Source organism: Nannobrachium achirus, assembly GCF_963921795.1.
Source record: "Nannobrachium achirus genome assembly, chromosome: 14".
In the NCBI taxonomy this organism is placed as follows: domain Eukaryota; kingdom Metazoa; phylum Chordata; class Actinopteri; order Myctophiformes; family Myctophidae; genus Nannobrachium; species Nannobrachium achirus.
The window spans coordinates 52108248-52130898 of record NC_137821.1 but is presented as its reverse complement, the minus strand read 5'-3'; the positions used below and the strand labels follow the sequence as shown (position 1 = coordinate 52130898).

The 22651-nt window shown below is 42.8% G+C and overlaps 1 protein-coding gene across 1 annotated transcript in view; it reads left to right on the top strand.

The window, feature by feature from the left end:
• The window catches only part of supt16h (SPT16 homolog, facilitates chromatin remodeling subunit), a 38289-nt gene that overhangs the window by 482 nt on the left and 15156 nt on the right, over positions 1 to 22651 (top strand). Inside the window, exons 2-13 of the mRNA XM_080741283.1 lie at positions 1281 to 1373; positions 2766 to 2936; positions 11351 to 11503; positions 15085 to 15231; positions 17381 to 17532; positions 18387 to 18559; positions 19074 to 19164; positions 19340 to 19413; positions 20088 to 20200; positions 20896 to 20961; positions 21080 to 21178; positions 22433 to 22548. Of these exons, the coding sequence (XP_080597409.1) occupies positions 1281 to 1373; positions 2766 to 2936; positions 11351 to 11503; positions 15085 to 15231; positions 17381 to 17532; positions 18387 to 18559; positions 19074 to 19164; positions 19340 to 19413; positions 20088 to 20200; positions 20896 to 20961; positions 21080 to 21178; positions 22433 to 22548 (1448 nt within the window). The remainder of the gene's footprint in view (positions 1 to 1280; positions 1374 to 2765; positions 2937 to 11350; positions 11504 to 15084; positions 15232 to 17380; positions 17533 to 18386; positions 18560 to 19073; positions 19165 to 19339; positions 19414 to 20087; positions 20201 to 20895; positions 20962 to 21079; positions 21179 to 22432; positions 22549 to 22651) is intronic.

Below are 22651 nucleotides of genomic sequence, written 5' to 3'. Positions count from 1 at the left end.
GGAAGAGAAGGGAAAGGATAGCCGCCACGTCGTTGTCGCCAACAAGGATGCGTACGTGACGTTGCAACCAAGCGCCCCGCGGTTGACACTTTGTCGCGCGTTCCTTTAATATGTCCTAAAAATGTATGTTTTTGTTATAAATAATATTAATGTTTGGAATTGTGACTTATTATTATTTTGTTGAAAGCAACACGTCTAAAGAGTTAGTGTAACAATGGGGAATACACATTTTAGTAAATGTCAGTGCCAAACTACACCACACAAGGTGCAGTTCATTGTGACATCACTAGTGTCATCCTTGGTCTTTTTTTCCTCTTGTCTAGTACCAGTCAGTCACCACGTTAGCTAGCGTGTTAGCATGCTAACACACTAGCTAGCCAAGTACTACAAGTGTTAAAATGTTGATGAACATCAGCAAAGGTCTCTAAGCACGTTTTTCCAAACACAATAATATACAGGTTGCACAATGATGTCCTTTCCCTGCAGTTCTTAATTAATTTAGTCTTGGACAGCAGTACATTTCATACATACTGTAAACTGAATGGGCTTCATATTGAAACCCATCAAAAAAAGTGGTTTAAATGCAACATGTCCATGCATTTCAGCCAATGTGTGCTGCCAGATATATGCAATGAGCAGAATGAGCATAAAGCATAAACACCTTTTCTCACACACTTTGACAGGATGCTGATTCTCTCTCTCTCTCTCTCTCTCTCTCTCTCTCTCTCTCTCTCTCTCTCTCTCTCTCGCACACATACACACACACACACACACACACACACACACACACACACACACAAGCCAGCCTGATCAAATAGAAAGGTGTTTTTGGCAATGTATGTTTCCTCAGTAATAAACAAACATGTCTGCATCTGAACTAACTTGTCCCTCAGTAACTGATCTATCTACATTATGATGATGGTATTATGATACGTCCAATATATACAACGCTTTTCTTGGTACTCAAAGTCGCTTTACACAACAACAAATAAGATAAACAACTTTATTTGGGGGGGCTATGACGAAATGATATATAATGTGGTCTTGCTTGCTCGTCGTCAGGTGCTGATGTTGCAGATGTGTTTTATGGTAACTAATGTGTCAGATTACAAAATGTGGTAACCAACGTTGTAAAATAAACTGTATTTTGTTTGTATACTAACTAAAGCATTTTTAATAGTTTTTGTTCTGATAAAAGTCATAATGAAAGTGGATATTATAATAATAATAATAAATCAATATGGATGTTTTGTGAATCCCATCTGTCTGTGTGTTGACAGAAAGGAGAAGATGAATTTGGCAAAGTGGATGCTCTCGTGGTATCTGTTGGGGTGGACGAGGAGATTGTGTACGCCAAATCAACAGCTCTACAGGTACAGTGTACTATGAGTCATTAACGTAGCAGTGTTGTACTCTTTTCAAAGTTAACCACACTCGGTCCATATACAGACGGACAGAATAGCAACACCCAAGACTGTACAGTGTGGCATTCATGCAGAGATGTAATAGCTACATAACATAGTAGATACAGAACGTGGATCAGCAAGTAAAGCCACTTTCTCAATTCTCACATGAACATATCCTGGAAATCAAGTGAGGACATTGTCCAGTGTTGGCCGTTCACCCATGTAGCATGCAACAGGAGAATATCTGTTTAAGATGTGTTCACACTTTAAGGTAAATATTCAGTTTGATAAGGTGACGTGTGGGTTCTGGGTAGTAGCTAGCTAATACAGTATATAACACAGGTATATGTGATAATGTGAGAGATGCAATACTGTTCAGAGAACGTTGGTCTCCTATACAGCCAAGTGTGCACTGTGGAGGGAAGCGTCACCCAGGTGTAGCTCGTTGTCTACCATTAGGCTACTGCAGTAGGCTAGTAAAAACATGGCTTGGCATTAACTTTTTGAGGCACGAAAGTTACTTGTCCGGATATAAATTTGCAATTTCAGTCATTTCTGTTTTATTTATTTCATTTGACAAATAAATGAGACCCCCCCCCCCCTGGCCCCCTCCACTCCACAGTCCATAGTCTGCTTACAGCACACAGCTGCTTGGAGCGTCACAGAAAAAGTGAAACCAAAAGCCACTTTTAATGAACTTGTCCATAAAGATTTATTAGTTGTCCCGGACACCAGGACCAGCCTTAATGTCATGCCCTGAAAGATACGTTTATGTTTGTTCAGGCAATATGTGTTTCGAGCTTGTAGGTCTGCTACTTTTGATACTTTCGTGTGATGCTGCAGTATGATCAATAGGGGTGGATATTGGCAAGAATCTCGCAATGCAATACGTATCACGATACTTGGGTCACGATGCAATAGTATCACGATATATTGCGAAGATTTGCGATACGATACTATTGCGATATATCATCTTTAAAAGCTGAAGGCGCTGCTCTAATGTTGTTGTTTTTGTCGTTCATAGCCATTTTCTCGAGAAACCTCACTCACTGATCCTGGGAAGTGGAAGTAGCTACTATAGTACAGCGACATCTAGAGGCAGCGGAGTGTCAGGACAGGACTTCTACCATTGGTTCCTATGCATGGGAACATATTTTATTTTCCTCAAAGTATCGCGATACTACTGCCTGAAGTATCGATACAGTATTGGCAAATAAACTATCGTGATGTATTGCCATATCGATTATATTGCCCACCCCTAATGATCAAGTAGCATTAAAAAAAATAAAAAAATAAAGTTAAAATATGGAGATGGGACGTTACTGCCCAACAACAACATGTCGTCTTGTTTTCCCATAGACATGGCTGTTTGGCTACGAGTTGACAGACACCATCATGGTTTTCTGCGAAGCCAAAATCATCTTCCTGGCCAGCAAAAAGAAGGTGGAGTTCCTGAAGCAGGTGGCCAACACCAAGGGCAACGAGAATGCCAACGGAGTTCCGCCCATCACCCTGCTCACCAGAGAAAAGGTAACGGCACGCTGTGATCGTCAATCTCACAGAATATGTGGATTAACCCATTTAGGCCTGAACACATTATGACGCAATATTTTATGCTTTAAATATAAAAAATTGCCGATATACAAGCTCGCAGCGCGGCACTTAGATCTGCTATTTTTGAAAAATCGTGAAAAATTGAATTTTGACCCGATTCTATAAGTGTCTTTTGAATCCTTCTAAGACTTTTTGAAAACCCCTATGTTTCTATGTCAGCAATCTGGCCAGCCATCGTCAAAGAAAAGGTCCTTTTCACTCAACTGGAGCTCAGTTAGTCTGTTCTCGAGAGACTACTATTAGGGATGAGGCCGAATATTCGGCACCGAAAATTTTCGGCCGAAAATGGCTAAAAATGCATTTTCGGTTTTCGGCTGGATAGCTTTTAAAACCGAATAGTTGAGCACCGAATAGTGTGAAGGACAGGGTCAGGGGTCCTCAATAGGCGGACCGCAGTCCATGTCCGGACCGCGGCACATTTCTGAGAAATCTCCGCACAGTTGTATCTGACGATCGGACTGACTGTGTGTGATGTGTGTTTGTGTGTGCGTGGGTGTGTATGTGCTGATTGTGCTCATTCGCTCAAACACATACACAGGCTCACAAGACACACCCCTACGCCAATTTGCAAGCCCACAAAGCGTCGCGGGTGCAACGTGCTGTGGGCTTGTAGATCAAAGGTTTTCCTTCCCTCCGAGTCTCCGACGCAGTCTGCTCTCCATGCTGCTCCCCCCCCTCCCCTCTCCTCTCCTCTCCACACACTCATGCCGCTCGCTGCCTTAAAAAAGTTGCTAAAACCTCTTGGAAACCATTGCTCCCACTGGATTAATAACTTAGAGATCTTCTACCTTTGGCTGTTCAATTGGAGAGGACAACAGCAACACATTAATATCCACGATGTAAGGCTCCAACTGCTTGCATTAGACGAGAAATGGTCGCGAAACTCGCGATGCGTGATCATGCGTCTTTAACAATGTGATGTGTCGTCGCATATTATTGCCAGCTATCCTAGGCTGTGTTAGGTTAATAACTATGACTCGTTGACCCTGATTTGACTGGTCATTTGACATAGTCAATCAGCACAGTCAGTCTGGCTTGTGCAGTACGTGTGTCAACTAACTGAATGTCAAGTAATCCTCTCCCCCTCACGCTAAGTTCCACTTTATTTTCCATTCTGAACGACAAGCCTAATATTGCATTTATGCTCTTTAGTTTCCAATAATTAAACTATAAGCCAGTGTTTTATTGCTACACAATAAATGTAAATAATGTAGCCTACTCTACATGCATAAATAATTATCCATTCATCCATCCATCCATCTTCAACCGCTTATCCAGCATCAGGTAGCAGGGGTAACAGTTCCAACTGAGATTTCCAAAGTTCCAAATAATAATAATAATAATTAAAATAAACAATTCTAATGATTATAATAAACATACATACATACAGTACATACTGTATAAATGTATCCGCCTTATTTCGCCTTCGCCTTTTTTTCGGACCTGGACCTGTTTCAAAAAAATATTTCTGGACCTTCAAGATTTGTATTTGAGGACCCCTGGGCCCTAGATCATTTTGCAACATACAGTATGTGCATTTGTTGTTGAAGGCCTGGCTGTTACAGCCCTTGTGTTTACAATAATATTTTGTTGTAGGCCTAGATCATTCTGCAGTTTTAAGAACCTTGTTCTGATGCACTTTTATCTCTGTAGGATACTACAGAAATAGTTGCACTATTTTGACTTTGTTTTATGCTAACATTGCAAAGAGAAAATATTTTATTTTGTTATGTGTGCATTCAAAAGTGAGAAATAAATGTTTTATGGAACCATATGGTGATTATTATTTAAGTTAGGGTTTGCCATAATCAGGTAGCTTTACAACAAAGGTACAGCAATGGTACAAACATTTATTATACAAAATAAATTATATACATGTATTATTCGGCTATTCGGTATTCGGTATTCGGTGGAATGTTTCCAGTATTCGGTATTCGGTTTCGGCCAAGAATTTTGCTTTCGGCCCATCCCTAACTACTATGTCAGTGGTTCTCATAATTTTTCATGTGAAGGACCCCCAAACTGATATTTATTTGGCCACGGACCCCCATCTCAAAATATCTAGTTCCAGGGACCACCCAGAAGCTAAATTTGAGTTACAAACATTCGCTTTGAAAATAGAGATTTGCACACATTTTCATGACTTTTTCAAAAATAGCAGATCTACAAGCTCGTAGCGCGGCACTCGGTGCCGCGCTGTGAGCTTGTATATCTGCTATTTTTCACTGGTTAAAGCATTCAATAATTCTAGGCCTAAATGGGTTAAAGTTCTCAGTCGCCACAACTAATTTCAGTCAGTGGTTCTCAACCTGGGGGTCGAGGACCCCCCCAAATTATTTTGAGGGGTCCCCAGATGATTAACCCTTTTAGTGCCTATCCCGAACTAGTTTGGGATATTCGGGATCAAAAACTATTTTTTATTTGCTATTTTACTTACCCCGAGCTGCTTGGAGCAACGTGGGTGGTCCCGGCTCGCCCAGCGCTCACCAACGAGAGACGCTAGATGCTCCGACGATTTATTCCATTGAAAATGGTTTAAAATAAAGTTTAGACCCCCCCCAATGTTCACCAAATGTTCATTGTAGGCGGCGCGACGTATTCCAGGGTGCCTATCCCGAACATGTCCGGGATATTTAATAAAATGAATTATTTTATCGGAGGCCTCAACGAAGCCCCGGTCTAGACGTCCATCCTTGGCCGGGACTTAGACTCGGCCATCCACGGGCCGTATTCGCGCTAACGGCCGAATCGCGCCGCCCACTCCAATAATAAATCACATCTTTAGACAGGATTTTCTCCGGATTGTGTCCCCAGACCCAATGAGAAAGTTTTTTCTCGGCTGAAATAGCTTTTGATCGGGCTTCTAAATGGGTTAGCATTTTGGCTACGTGTCAGCTAGCTTCCTCCTCTGGTCACCCATAGGATTGACCGGAGTGAAAACACAGGCCAGTTGGGAGAGGGTCGACGAAAGCTATAAAGAAGGTCAATGGAGAAATTTCTGGCACTCTAGCACCCCTTGTGGCCGGATGGCACTGTATGAGTTAACTTAATGTGCAACATGTGCAACATTAACATTACACTCAACAGTAAACAAACCAACATAAAGTTTAATAGTAGGGCAGGAGAGAGGGGTCTACCAGCACCCCAATGAAGCTTTTTCGAAACCTGTTTTTTTTGGACCGTTATGATGTCTAGTTATGATTTCTGCTTGTTGCCGTCGCCAACTAATGTCCCATGGGGTTCATTTTTAACCTTTTCTCACAACTATTCCCAATCTGAACCATACAATGGTCATAACAGAAAATGCCATAACGCTTGATGTAAACAACCTACAGGGAGAAATGAACACACTTTTCTATATGATTTTGACCCAGGGAATTCATTAAAGTGGTTATTTTTAACATTTAAGCACATCTTGACCCTATTTCAGGACAGAAACGGCGAAGAATAACCCAAAAATGTTCAAAACACGTCTATACTTCTCTTTGTACAGATGAATTAAGGTGTATTCTTTTGATACCACAGGTTTTTTAGGACCCTTATGATGTCTAGTTATGATTTCTGCTTGTTGCCGTGGTCAACTAATGTCCCATGGGGTTCATTTGTAACCTTTTCTCACATATCCCCAATTAGTGTGGGGATTTAGGGGAGCAAATGCTAATTTCGTGCAATTTTGACTTAAAGCGCGAAATTTTGCACAGATGTAGCCCAGGGCTTGCTCTAATGATTTAGCTAGGGCGCCCGAGTCTGCGACCTTCGGGGTCGCCACAGCGGTCAAATCAAGTTGGGCTTCCATTGACTTTCTATACAGGAGGAAAATACCCAGAAAAATATTTTTTTTCTGGGTATTTAAGGAGGATCTGAGGGGTCTAACTAGGGGTTTGTCATGATGCTGAATCCATTGCAGGCATTTGTTTTGCACAAAAAACATTCAGTGGGCTAGAAATGGCCTTAGAAAACAATACACGTATGGGTGAGTATTCATGTTAGTCGGAGGCCTTAGGGTTTTTTTTTCTCGTGCTAATCAGTCTAAAAGTTCAAGATTTTGCACAGATGTAGCTCAGGGCATGCTCTAATGATTTAACTAGGGCGCCCGAGTCTGCGACATTCGGGGTTGCCACAGCGGCCAAATCAAGTTGGGCTCCCATCGACTTTAGTGATGAAAAGTGATGAGTCATCACTTTTCAGAGTTGTGTGGGTGCTGTGGCGACCCCGAAGGTCGCAGACTCGGGCGCCCTAGCTAAATCATTAGAACATGCCCTGAGCTACATCTGTGCAAATTTTTTAACTTTTAGACTGATTAGCACAAGAGAAAATAACCCTAAGGCCTCCGACTAACATGAATACTCACCCATACGTGTATTGTTTTCTGAGGCCATTTCTAGCCCACTGAATGTTTTTTGTGCAAAACAAATGCCTGCAATGGATTCAGCATCATGACAAACCCCTAGTTAGACCCCTCAGATCCTCCTTAAATACCCAGAAAAAAAAAAATTTTCTGGGTATTTTCCTCCTGTATAGAAAGTCAATGGAAGCCCAACTTGATTTGACCGCTGTGGCGACCCCGAAGGTCGCAGACTCGGGCGCCCTAGCTAAATCATTAGAGCAAGCCCTGGGCTACATCTGTGCAAAATGTTGCGCTTTAAGTCAAAATTGCACGAAATTAGCATTTGCTCCCCTAAATCCCCACACTAATTGGGGATATGTGAGAAAAGGTTACAAATGAACCCCATGGGACATTAGTTGACCACGGCAACAAGCAGAAATCATAACTAGACATCATAAGGGTCCTAAAAAACCTGTGGTATCAAAAGAATACACCTTAATTCATCTGTACAAAGAGAAGTATAGACGTGTTTTGAACATTTTTGGGTTATTCTTCGCCGTTTCTGTCCTGAAATAGGGTCAAGATGTGCTTAAATGTTAAAAATAACCACTTTAATGAATTCCCTGGGTCAAAATCATATAGAAAAGTGTGTTCATTTCTCCCTGTAGGTTGTTTACATCAATCGTTATGGCATTTTCTGTTATGACCATTGTATGGTTCAGATTGGGAATAGTTGTGAGAAAAGGTTAAAAATGAACCCCATGGGACATTAGTTGGCGACGGCAACAAGCAGAAATCATAACTAGACATCATAACGGTCCAAAAAAAACAGGTTTCGAAAAAGCTTCATTGGGGTGCTGGTAGACCCCTCTCTCCTGCCCTACTATAAGTGTATAGAGGGTGTCTGCACATTTCTATTAAGTGACAATCTAAGGACTTTTTAATACCTCTAAAATGACAAATTAGACATTGTCCAAATTGTCAAATATTAGAGGCAGAAATTGTGAAAATAATAATTTCAATGTATTGCAATTATATCGTATCGCTGGCAGTGTATCGAGATGTGTATCGTGTCGCCTCAGTGATGGCGATTCACACCCCCAATACAGATGCTTTCTCAGTCTTAATGGGTTAATCCATAAGAATAGCAGGTGTCAAGCTGGTTGCACACTACTGCGTTTTTCGGGCCGAATATCGGAGTGAATTTCGGAGCACGCAAATAACAAATCAACCTCACGTTATGTCAGTCACGTTTGCACACTGCCGCCCGTTTCGCGCACCACGCGGTCCCTTGCTCTCTCTATCTCTCTCTCTCTCCTTGCCCTGAAAAACGTATTTCGCAACGAAAAACGCAGCAGTGTGCAAAGACCTTAAGAAATGGATCTCATGGAAATGGTTATGTACAGTATGTATAAAGTTTGTCCGTTCTACTAGCCAACCTGGCACTTGGCCAACTGCCATTTGGGGTTTTGAGATATGCCAAATTTCTTTGAGCAGACGAATCAATTAAGTAGATCGTGACTCGAGATGTTTCCGATAGTTGTAACGTCCGTGGTCCGTATGTGTCATTACTACTTAGTCACTCTGAACATCAAGACAAATGACTGTGCACACTCGGTGTACTTACTGAGTTAAAGCGAATCTGAGGGCATTTAGGTGGTGTGGTGTTAAAGTGCCTTCCCACCACCGCGTAAGCTGTGGGTTCTAATCCACGGTGTGAGAAGGGTGATAATAGCCACCTGCACGAAATCCTACGGGCTGGGGTGGCACCTGTCAGTCAGCATGGAGTGTTGGGCGGGAGTAGGCCTGTCATAATCGTTTCCATGTTGAAAAAATGTTCATACATCGGTATCGGCCAATATCAAAAATCGGCAGGTATTATATCAAACCGGCCGAATCGGTGATCGGCAGGTCACTGACATAAAACCGGTTTTATGCCAATTGTGTCTATGGCACTGCACAGGATGATGCTCTGGTCCTGTGACTAAAGTAAACATTAGCAAGTAGCAGCCAGTCTACTTAGTGGCAGCCTACAGAATGCATATGGTGCTGATTACTGCAATATAAGGATATATTCCATAATCCTGTGTCAATGTCGTCTCCAAAAAGAAGGAGAAAAAAAACAAACAGACGGTCATATTAGACTGGATATTGTCTGTGTTTTTGGATATTGTACTATTGTGATTGATTTGGCATTAGTGTTCTTCTAGCTTATTGGTACTCAAATTGAAGTATGTCTTGTAGGCCTACTTGGCCTGAAAAAAGGGTATTTGAGCAACACCATTTTCTAGTTCTTAGCTAAAGAAATCGGTATCGGAAAAATCGGTTTTGGCAGGTCAGACCTTCATAAAACCGGAGGATCGGTATCGGCCAAGAATTTAGCAATCGGTCCATCTCTATATATTTTCAAACATTTTCATAAATAGTGGACATAGCCGATCTACAAGCTCACACTAGTTGATCTTCTATTTCCACTATCAATGTTATTTTATAAGTATCATTTCTTTTTATATTTAGGTTATGTGTCATATCTGCCATGTGCAACTGCAAAGCCTACAAGCCAAACAGAAATTAAATTGTCAACAACAAAAACACAATTAAATCGTTAATTGCAATTATTTGGGTGACAATTAATCGTCATGTAAAATGTCATAATGGTGACAGCCCTAGGCGAGAGGAGTATCCTACTTCAAAGGCTTAACGTCCTCCCGGTGGGGAGTTGGAAGGATTCGGCACTAGTGACAACACAAATGTGTGTGGGGAGGAATTAATTGACATAACCTAATAGGTTTATGTCAAAAGGTGAACAAAGCAAAAAAAAAAAAAAATACAAATGAGGCGCCAGATTCTGTAAAACACTTTCTTCCACCACACCACAGCAGAGATCTTGTTCAGTAGCCGGTAGCAGTAGCCTCTGTCTGGCTTGCCCATGGGTGGGAAGGCAGCAGTTGTCCCTGTCACTAGCGACTTTAAGCTTTTGACGGCCACGGCAGACAACAACGGTAACCGGAAATGATCAGCGCTCGCTAGATAAACCTGCCGCCGCCGTAGCCGTCTCTACAACGCCAGAAGCTCCCTTCCCACGGTGTGGCAGCATCGCCTGCTGCGTATACGTGTCGCCATGGGAACCAAAGCGTTCAGTAAAAGGGGTGGGACCCTGTCGCTGTTTGCTTAACGGTTTTGACTGCTACGGCGATTACGTCATAGCAGCCGTGGTCCCGCCTCGCGTCGCGGTTGTAGAAACGGGCCGCTTAAACTGCCTACTGACTGCACCTGTCACCCTTGCTGGTTGCTTGGGATGCCTGTTCAGCGGGAGGGGATCTCGGGCGGTGATGGTGTGAACCTTGGTGCATGTTACACACTCTCTGCGACAGTGGCGGATTGTGACCCCATGTGTATCAGCGGAGGCCAACATCTAGGGGGCGGGGAAGGTAGAATCAGCCATGACTGAATTGGGGGTGGGGGAGAACAGGCGTTGACACTAAGGGTTGCCCACCTGCCCCTGGCATGTAAAAAAAAACTTTCGTGCAGGTGGAGTTTGCTTTCAGGTTGCCCGACCGGGCAGGTGCTTGTTTGGGAGGGGACGCAACCGTTTATACACAACATAACGAGATATTTTAGATTCTTGTTTTGTCTGAACCTTTTCCCACACTGGTCACAGAGGTAGGGTTTCTCTCCAGCGTGAATTCCGCTGTGACGTTTTAAACTCCCAGGATTAGGGAAACACTTGTCACATTGATCACATTGGTAGGATAACACCTGAAAATGAAGTATGAAATGTTGTATTGTGCAAAAAAGAAAGTAAAATAAGTTTTAAATTGAACGGTAATTCAAATTGTACCTATCATTTTATAATGGACGATTTTCTTTTCGGGCAAGTGGGCATAATCTTTGGGCAAGTAGAATATGACCAGCACTTGCCCGACAGGCAAGTGCCTCTGAGACCTTGGTGTCAACACCTGGGTAACATGTGGCCTAACTAACGTGTCCCATGTCTTGACAGAACGAGAGCAACAAGGCCAACTTTGACAAGATGATCGAGGCCATCCGAGGCAGCAAGGACGGCAAGACGGTGGGCGTCTTCAGCAAGGACAAGTTCCCCGGGGAGTACATGAAGAGCTGGAACGACACCATCACTGCAGAGGGCCTGGAGAAGGTAAGGGGAGAACCCATGGACCACGCACATCCGTGGTCCAGGTGCAAGATAAGCAAAACCAGTACGATTCGCTAATCGGGAGATGAGTGACCGCCACGTCACATACACAAACTTTAGAAGGCAATCATTGCCAATCAGGAGGGAATATGGGAAATGGGACAGATCCATCTTGATGACGTGACTTTAGAGATACTGTGTACCGCGTTGCGTGATTTTAGGGCAAAATCTGTAGGAGCAGTGTCCAAAAATGTGTTGTGCAAAAATCGGCCTCATCCCTAGAAGAGGGCCATGTGAGAAATGAGGGGTGGAGGTTGTGGTTTGGCAAAGTTTGGCATGGATAGAGGCAAGGGTGGCGGAGATAGGAGTAGGGCAAAAGTGTGATGTGGGTTAGGGTTAGGGTTAGGGCTAAGTGACGTGACAGACTGACAGCCGGTGGAGGTTTTGATAGTAACTGCGACCTGGCAGTCGCAACCATTCACTACCATCACTATGATCATCATTTCAGGGTTTTCAGTGATTACGCTAAGAGCACCGATTCCCAAACAGTGAGTCGACCAGTACCCATTTGTGGGTTGCAGACACATTTTTGTGTGTCCCTTTGTTTTTGGTTTCCTACATTTTGTTTTTGAATTATTATTCAAAATATTTTCAAAAAACATTCCCAAAATAGCAATTTTTTGTGTTTTTAAAAACTAAATGAAATTATTTCCCCCCCCCCCCTTTTTTTTTTTTTTTAATTTTAATTTCGTGAAGATATCCAAGAAAAATCTAAGACATTCCATAAATTATAGAGCACAAATGTTTAACGTGCTTGCTGCCAGAATTAAAATCGATCAATTAGAGCCCTGCAGCGGGAGCGCACTCCCGCGGGACCTGCAGGACCCGTCACCATGTATTGCGGCGCGGGCGGTAGTTTAATCCCTGCGGGAGGGGACGGGCGGTCAAAATAAACTCGGCGGCGCCGCAAAATCCCGCACTCTCCCGCAATAAGCTTTTATCTATACTTTTAGCAAGATGTGAATATGTAGAGAATCAATGTAACTTCCCCTGCTGAGCGCCTGAGGAGAACGCATGGACCTACAGCACGTGGAATTTCTCTTTCTCTCTCTCTCGCTCTAACCCCCCCCCCCTCCTCCCTCCCTCCCTCTCTCGTCTGTTAACGGCTAACCGGTGGGCAGATATTTGCGGCGGCATTGTCGCTCACTATTTAGCCTAAATAACAACTATTTATTATAATATAGTCCCATCGCCTATGTCCAATCGCAATATAAACACTTTACCTCTGTTAACAACCTCACAAATGCTCCTCTCTCGCGCACGTAGCCTTCACTAGTCCTGTTGGTTTTGGATCTCAATGGATTATACAAACGTCAACGTGCCTTCTTTAGCAAGTCAAGATGTGTGAATAGAGAACGCAATTCTCCCTGCTGAGTGAGGACAACGCACCCACATTGATACAGTACGTGGACTGCGTCTCTCTTTCTCTCCACCAAGTTCTCTCTCTCTCTCTCTCTCTCGCCTCTTGCTCTCTCACTCCGTGCCGTGGCTCCCTCGCTCGCCCTCTCCCTCTCTCTCTCTCTTTCTTGTTCTCACCAACTGTCAGTAGTCACAAATGTGCTCCTCGCATGGCGCACACGGCACACTTTTTTGTTTGGTAATGGTTTTGGATCTCATTTCAATGTGCCTTCTTGGGAGGGAGGCTGTTGGACGTTCTGCGGTAATGTGCGCCGCGGGAGTCCGCGGGTCAAAATTCACATAATTTGTTTGTCGCGGGTGGGAGCGGCGGAGAGGAATTGTCTGCGGGCGGTCAAAAATAAAATCATTGTGGCGGCGGGCGGGAGTGGTCAGAAATGATGCGGGAGCGGGCGGGAGCGGGATCAAAAAATCAGTCCCGCGCAGACCTCTACGACCAATGTCTTCAATTGCCACGATTTTCTTACCTTTAAGTAACCTTTAACAAACTCAGAACGTGGCGCGATGCGCTGTGAGCTTGTTGTGATCTTCATCTTAACCGATGAAGATTTATTTAAGATTGGTGCCGCAATAAAATACAGCAGAGCTTTTTCAACATCACCAGTGTGTAGGTTATTTCTTTCCGTCCATCACAACTTCCTCCCTCAGTATTAACTCTCAAATACCTGGCACGCGCCCGAGTCACGTTAGATTTTAACCACTTTAACCATTATTGTATGCTTTAACCTTAGAAAAATAGCAGATATACAAGCTCACAGCGCGGCACCGAGTGCCGCGCTGCGAGCTTGTAGATCTGCTATTTTTGAAAAATCTTGAAAATGTGTGCAAGTCTATGAATATCTTTGACCCGATCTTTGACCCGACTTCTAAATCCTTCCTCTAAATCAGTGGTTCTCAAACTTTTTCATGTCAAGGACCCCCAAAAATACAGGTATTTAGCCACGGACCCCCCATCTCAAAATATGTTGTTCCAGGGACCCCCCAGAAGCAAATATTTGATTTACAAATGTTCGCTTTTAAATAGATATATTCAAAGACTTGCAAAGAAAAATCATGATTTTTCAAAAATAGCAGATCTACAAGCTCGCAGCGCGGCACTGAGTGCCGCGCTGCGAGCTTGTATATCTGCTATTTTTCAATGGTTAAAGTAGTCAATAATCCTAGGCCTAAATGGGTTAAATGTCCCTGGGTGCACCCCTAGTGCTGCTGATTCTTCTCCTAAAGTTGAGTAAAGAGTCAACTTCGGTATTCGTGTATGCATTATTTATGTATCCTGGAAATGCATTTGAAGCCATTTCCATAATTTTCGTATTTGAGTAATGGCATTAAATTGTTCTTTGTAGAGTACGCCATAAATGACTGACTGACTGACTGATGTCACTGGCTGAGTTTCACAATGGAACCACACCGTTCCCATGTGAATCCAGAGAAGATGTTATTAATTCTTTATTTTCTTTGTAAAATAAATTACTGCTCTATTCTTTGAAGAATACTGATGTTCAATTCAAGTACTCTTGACCAGCCATAGTATGTATTTGGACATAGACATATTGATTTATTGTTTAATAAATACTTTTGTCTGAATAATGATAGCTCAGATGTATATAGTGCCCAAAAGTCACTTTAGTTGCTTTTTTGTAAAGGAAGGAACCAACTTTATTAAGAAAAAATAGAAATAAAACAATAACAAACATCTTAAACTTAAGCTCAGCTGGGAAAAGCTATCCTGGAGAGATGGGATTTGTGGGCTTTGCTTGAGTAATCAGTATCTTATGGTATTAATTGTAACACTTTAAATTGATCATTTGGAGCCCAGAATAGCTGCTGTATTCCTTAGCAGCCAATCCAAAAAACTATCCACCCGTTTCCGCGGGAGTTTACTGGAGATTATTTGGACCTGTTTGGACCACACTTCCGGTTTAACAGCAGACATACAAGCTCACGTCGCGTCGCAGATGCAGCCCGTTGTGAGCTTGTACATCACACTCGGCTGCGGCGCCGGAAGCTCGGTACAACGTCTGCGCAATGCACTATGGGGCGTTGGAAACCCGTGGATACACGAATGCACTGGTTCAACTAATGGTTTGTAAATTCCATTGTGCTCCCAGGTGGACATCAGTGCGGTGGTGGCGTACACCATGGCGGTGAAGGAGGACGGAGAGCTGACGCTCATGAAGAAGGCGGCGACCGTCACCAGCGAGGTCTACACCAAGTTCTTCAAAGAGCGAGTCATGGAGATCGTTGACGCGGACGAGGTAAGGGGAAAAGAGTGGGGGATAATGTAGATCAGGGGTCTTCAACGTTTACTTGCCAAGCACCCCTTAGTCAAGAGAGAGAGATATGAAGCAGGGACCCTCCACAACCTTTTCATAGATTCCATATAGTTTCATAAACTTGACAGCACAATAATCAGTGTATTTTGGACTCATGTCAATTTGTGTTTTCAGATATTTAACCACTTGAGCCGTCAATACTTAGGCCATGGCTACACAGAGCTGGATTTTTCATATATCCCATTTTTTTTTAGATATCCACATAGAAAAATATCTAGGTCCACACGACAAAGATATCTAGATCTAACAAGCACACACAGTAAAGTCTTCAGAGATATCCGGGTACCGTGTCTACACGGATCCAGTGAATCGGATATTTTTCAATGTCTTCACTTATTTTTCCGGTTTAAAAGATATCCTGCTTCGCGGCCAAAATATCCAGCTTCATGTGGCTGCAAGCCCCAACAGCACAAAAAAATGTCTAGCTTCAGAAATATCCAGCTCTGTGTAGCCATGGCATTAATAAACTTGACCTTTCACTCTGAACTTGTTCTGATCCTTTTCCCCTCTACGCTAGCCTGACTTCCGTCAGATGGTGGCAGTAGTGCGTAGCGCCCTACTTTACCGTCTGAGTTCTCTGGGTAGAGAGTTGATAACACTCGTAAAGCCCCGGGCCGGACCAATCAGCGGCAGCTACGGGCGGGCTCTGAGCGGCTCTGAGCCAATAGAGTCTGATTGCAGACCACGTGGAAACCCAGGAGGCGGATTCTGGGTGTAACGTCATGCAGACAAGCCAATATGAGTGGTTGGAGTTGGCACTCCAGACTGTGATAGACAGACGGCCCCATCCAATCACCTGCTTAGCAATTCAAAAAATGGCCCGCCCCTTACATCGAGTGTGCCGGAGCAGTACCAGATGCTAGTAGGCAGAGCGGACGCACTGCTACTATCATCTGGCGCAGTCAGGTTACCTCTACGCCAATCCTATCTCGCAGCTGTGAGCTTGTAGATCTGCTATTTTTGGCCACGGTTCTATGGTTCAAGTGGTTAATATAAAAAAGGAGAAAAACAGTTTATATTACACAAAGATTTGGAAGACCCCCTGTTCTAACTCTGAGGACCCCCTAGGGGTCCCGGACCCCCTGTTGAAGACCCCTGTTGTAGAAGCATGAAGTAGACTTCATCATTCGTCACTAGGGATGGGACGATAAGAAAATTTCATGTCACGATTATTGTGACAAAAAAAAAGGGGATTTACAATATTATCTCGATAATTAAAATATCCCCAAAATCCATTATCTTGGGGAAGAACATTTGCCAAAACATAGCAGATCTACAAGCTCACAACGGCGTCACAGCTCGTAGATCTGCTATTCTTTGGCAGAGACATGTCGGTAGAGAGTGAAAAAAAAAGACTTTATCAAGTACGTTATTTCCAGTTCCGTTTTACCAATTACAGAGGGTTTAAATGGTACCGGATATGCAGCTCGGCAAATAAAATGTGTATTGATCCCAGTGCATGACGGAGGACGATAAATTAGATCTCCACGATACGATTATCTTGAGTGGTTTTTTTAATCACAATAAATCAGGGGTCTTCAACAAGGGGTCCCCAGAGTTACTACAGGGGGTCCTCCAAATCTTTGAGTGATAGAAACTTTTTCCTCTTTTTTATATTAACCACTTGAACCCACTTGCGTCCATATTCTGACAACTTTAGCCAAAAATAGCAGATCTACAGGCTCTGCGAGGCATTGTGAGCTTGTAGATCAGCTATTTTCGTCAAAGAGCTTTGGTGTAGAGGGGGAAAAAGAGCAGTCTAAGTACAGAGTGAAAGGTCAAGTTTATTAAGTATTGACGGTTAAAGTGGTTAAATATTTTAAAACACAAATTGACATGAATCCAAAATACACAATGATTGTGCTGCCAAACAATGAAACTATATGCAATCTATGAAAAGGTTGTGGGGGTCCCTGCTTCATCTCTCTCTCTCAACTAAGGGGTCCTTGGTAAAGACCCCTGCGATAAACGATAATAGCGGTTATCGTCCCATCCCTATTCGTCACTACATGAACTTTTATCCCATGAACCAACCCCCATGTCCAATCCCCCCCTCCCCCTCCCCCAACAGAAAGTGCGTCACAGTAAGCTGGCAGAGTCTGTGGAGAAGGCCATAGAGGAGAAGAAGTACCTGGGCGGTGCGGACCCGTCCACAGTGGAGATGTGTTATCCTCCCATCATCCAGAGTGGAGGGAACTACAGTCTGAAGTTCAGTGTTGTCAGGTATGTGATGTGACGCAGCCTTTGACACTTGATGGGCTACTAAGGCTGGGAAATGTTTCGAAATAAAGTGTTGTCCTATGCAGGGTATAATCACTTAATACATTATTTTATACTATTAACCCAAGACCTGGAACACCTTATTACTGTCTTTAACCACAATCTTTTGCTTTAACTGTTAAAAAATAGCAGATCTACAAGCTCGCAGCATGGCACTCGGTGCTGCGCGAGCTTGTAGATCTGCTATTTTTGAAAAATCTTAAAATGTCAAAGGTCTTTGAATATTTTTACCCGATTCTATAAATGTCTTCTAAATGAGTGGTTCTCAAAATATTTTCATGTGAAGCACCCCAAAATTATATGTATTTGGCTGCAGAAACCCATCTCAAAATATGTTGTTCCAGGCAGCGACCCCCCCCCCCCCCCAAGAGCAAATATTTGAGTTACAAATGTTTTCTTCTACAAAGTTATATTCAAAGAGCAAAAAAAAGCAAAACAATTACAAGATCACATTATATTTATATATAATATATATTTTACAAATATATAAAATATATATTTTGCTTTAAATGTTAAAGAATTGCAGATCTACAAGCTCACAGCACGCTGTGAGCTTGTATAGTATAGCTGCTATTGTTTTAATTGTTAAGGATAAAATAATGTTTAAAGGTTCTGTGGGTTAAAAATATATTGATCTATAATCTCAAAATGGGTTCACACATTTATTTGTTTATTTATTGAAAGTAAAACCACAGGCCTGACATCATCTCTTGTATTGCAAGTGAAACTAGAAGTTATTCTTGGACCAATAGCACCAAAATCTCACGTCTATATCCTGTCTGTGTCGTTTGGCTCAGTGACAAGAACCACATGCACTTCGGGGCCATCACGTGCGCCATGGGCATCCGCTACAAGTCGTACTGCTCCAACCTGGTGCGCACGCTGATGGTGGACCCCCCGCAGGAGATGCAGGACAACTACAACCTGCTGCTGCAGGTGGAGGAGGAGCTGCTCAAGGAGCTCAAACACGGTGGGTGGAGGACCACTTGTGTTGGTATTGCTGTGTCACTAATAATGATAAGTAACTATGTAGGTCGGAGTGGCTTGTCTATGGTATCCACTGACGGGGCTGTCACAAGTATGACGTTTTACATGGCGATTAATTGTCACTCAAATGATTGCAATTAACAATTTAATTGAGTTTTTGTTGTTGACAATTACATTTCTGTTTGGCTTGTAGGTGTTGTAAATTACTGACATAGTTGACAACTATACACATTGACACTATTTCCACTATATTTGAAAATGTCTGAAAAATATATAAACATTTTTCAACATGTAAACGATTATGACAAAATAATTGTGATTATGTCAAATAATTGTGATTAGACGATTATGTAATACTTGTGACAGGTATAGGTGCTCGTGAGATGAATGACGTGAGTTTTGGATCATGTGGAAATGACAATATTTCACATCCAGGGATGAACGTGTCTCCTGTTTTATTTCGTTAACCGTGTGAACGACTCTGGTTTCTTTCACAGGGGTGAAAATCTGTGATGCCTACAACGCCGTCCTAGAGTATGTTAAGAAAGAGAAGTCAGACCTCGTGTCCAAACTTACCAAAAACCTTGGGTAAGAGGGAAACGCTCACACTTTTCTTCTGTATGCCTATTATATGTTGACTCACTAATGCTTGTTTGATCCATTCGTTTTATTGATATCTGCTATTTTTTAATAGCTGAAGCATAAAATGATGGTTAAAGTATTGCGTTCCAGGTATTTTAAGTTGATTAATTTCCTCTTGCAGGTTTGCCATGGGAATAGAGTTCAGGGAGGGCTCCCTGGTGCTTAATGCTAAAAACCAATACAAACTGAAAAAAGGTGAGAAAGCACATCTTTTTATCCACAAGAAACCCTGGCTACCGAATTCATTAATTTGTCCAAAAATGAAAATAACTCATCTAGAAACTCTCATGTGATGCATTGTGAGCTTGTAGAGGCCTATTACCACTATTTTACATGTTATAGTCAATGGGTTATACCTGGTGATTAATACTTTGAATGTGCGATGATGTTGTATTGAAGATAAAGACCAAATAAAAAGATAATAATCGCCTATATGACATGCCCAAAATAGGAACTCTAGGTTCAAAGTGATTAAGAAAAGCCAATGGAGATTCCCTTTTGTGTTCATGTGTTAACCAATGCATTAAGGAGCCTTTTCCACCAGAAGAACCTTGGTTCCAGAACCAGTGCCGTTCAACTTTCTTGGAACCTTGGTTCGTTTTTGCGAAACAATGTTCCAAGAAAGTTCCGTAAAAGTTGGTTCGGAACAGGAACCACAAAATCCTTGGTTCCTCTGGTTCAATCTGGTTCAATCTGGTGGAAACACAAGCCGGTTCACAAGAACGAACAAAGGTTCCAAGAAAGTTGAACCGGCACTGGTTCTGGAACCGGTTCTTTGCCGGTGGAAAAGGCCCCTATGAGTGTGTTGGGGCTCTGTACAGCTATCTCCATGGATGTTTAATGTGTGTGTATGTGTGTGCGTGCAACAGGTATGGTGTTAAGCATAAGCCTGGGATTTGCTGACTTGGTGAATAAGGAGGGGAAGAAGGAAGAACAGAAGAAATATGCCCTGTTTGTTGGTGATACAGTACAGATCAACGAGGTATGACACACCAAGAACAAAATCACTTTGTGTGTAAGTTTAAATTAAAAAATGTAAATGTTTACTATTTTACCATTACGTTACATTTTGAATGTTGCTGACATTGTAAATGGTTTATAGAGCCTTGTAAAGTGCTTCACAATTTGCTTTACATTCACCCTTCACACACACATTCACACACTGACGGCAGAGGAAACCATGCAATCCTTGGCAATTAACCACAAATATAGTCATTTAAAAACCAACAACCGATTGGAATCGAATTTGATAATTTCTTATATATAAACGAAAAACTGTGATAATAGCTGATCTCACCTTGTGAGCTTGTAGATCTGCTATTTTCACTCTGTATATATTATTTTAATCGTTAATTAATCAAATCTTAAAGGAGTGGTGACACCGGCCGAAATGTAACATTATGGTACAGTAGGTCACGTGGTCTTTGTTGAAACGGTTTGGAAAGGGGGTGGAGCCGGCTGTTGCTGCCGACAGGCCCATCAACAGTAGCTGTATGGGCCTGTCGGCAGCAACACAGAGCCCCCAGTGATAGGCTGTTGATTGTACTGCATCATTTGATTGGATAATTTAACATGGGGGTACATGACATCATTAAAAAAAATTGCTAATTTGATAGCCATAATTAGCTGTTTTGGCCGTGTCACGCCCCCTTTAAAATGTCTTTATGTCTGTGACAGGAGGAAGCGGCCACAATACTAACTCCAGTGAAAAAGAAGATCAAGAATGTGGGAATCTTTCTGAAGGTAAGATGGTGGCGTCAAATCAATGTATTACAACATTGAATGTCATCAAGTCCAGTAAATAATTCATTTCAGTGTTTGTCATATTTTTTTAAATTGTGATGTTCCTCCCCTCCCCCAGAATGATGATGAGGAAGATGAGGAGGAAGAGGCAGATGATGCAGAGGAGCTGCTGGGAAAAGGAGCCCGCAGCGCCGCCCTGCTGGCAGACAGAACCAGGGTAAGAACCACAATTACTAAAATGACACCATAACATAACAGCTCTCAAATATGCATTGTGTCTGCCAAATGCCTAAATTGTATATTGTATGATGACTGAAGCGAACTCGGCAAATAAAAACTAGTCTTAACTTGTCAGGGAGGGACTACTGGAGAAGAGATCCAGTAGAACTAAAAGAAGAAGAAGTCATTTCATGGGGTGTTGCGCTCTGAAAATGGCAGATCTAAAAGCGCTGTGAGCTTTTAGATCGGCTATTTTCAGCATGTAACCAAGTGTAAATCTGGCCATTACGACGCCATCAAGGCCTTTAAGTAAGCCTTGCCGAGCCATGAGTCCCATATGACTCAGCCGAGCCATGAGGCTCATAGGGCAGGAGCCTTTCTCCTGTTTCTGTAGCGTGAGGCAGCTTGATGTACAAGTACACCCCCTGGACATGACGCTAGTATGTCGCAGGGACTTAACCCCAATCCAACCCCAAACCAAGTCTTTGGTACGACCCGACCGGGGTTTGAACCCAAACCCTAACCAGCTCAGTGGCCTAGTGGTTTGAGTGTCAAGGCCTGCCAACATACATTTGTGTTGACAAAATCAACTGTTCATTTAGTCAACTATAATCGTATTTAGTCGACTAAAACGTTGTACTGTATGTGTAGGATGTTTGGATTCCATTTCACTTTGTTTACATAGCCTCTGAGTTGCATTTTCTTATGTGCTGTATGCATTGCTCAGGTATGATTCAAGTTCAAAGTGTTGGAGTTTTATTCCCTTTTCTTAATTCATGTACATTAAAATGGTAAATGGTGTATGTATAGCACCTTTATCCAAGGCGCTTTACAGAGATTGTGCATTACATTCACACATTCACACACACATTCATACACCGATGGCGGAGGAAACCATGCAAGGCACCAACCTGCTCACCGGGAGCAACTAGGGGTTCAGAGTCTTGCTCAAGGACTCTTTGACACCAGCTCTGGGGGAGCCCAGGATCGAACTGGGAACCCTCTGTGTTCTAAGAAACTCTACCCCTGAGCCCCTACTTTTAAGTCCTCGATCAGGACAAAAGCATGAACACAAGAGGTTATTAATGTTGCCACAAGTAAATGGACATACATGAAACTGTACTTATAACAAACGTGTTCAGTTTAATTTCTCTGTTTGGCCATAGTTCCTCCACCAACAGTCCAGTGTCTTCTATCCCAACACAGTAATTCATCCTAATGTTTAATCGCTGCTGGTTTTCCTCCTGGCCAGAACGAGATGACGGCAGAGGAGAAGAGGCGGGCCCACCAGAAGGAGCTGGCCAATCAGGTGAACGAGGAGGCGCGGCGACGTCTGACGGAGCAGAAGGGAGAGCAGCAGATTCAGAAGTGAGTGTCAGACAGGGTTACTGTGGATCCTTTGACCCGTAGAATTATTGAATGCTTTAACCAGTGAAAAATAGCAGATATACAAGCTCAAACGCACCGAGTG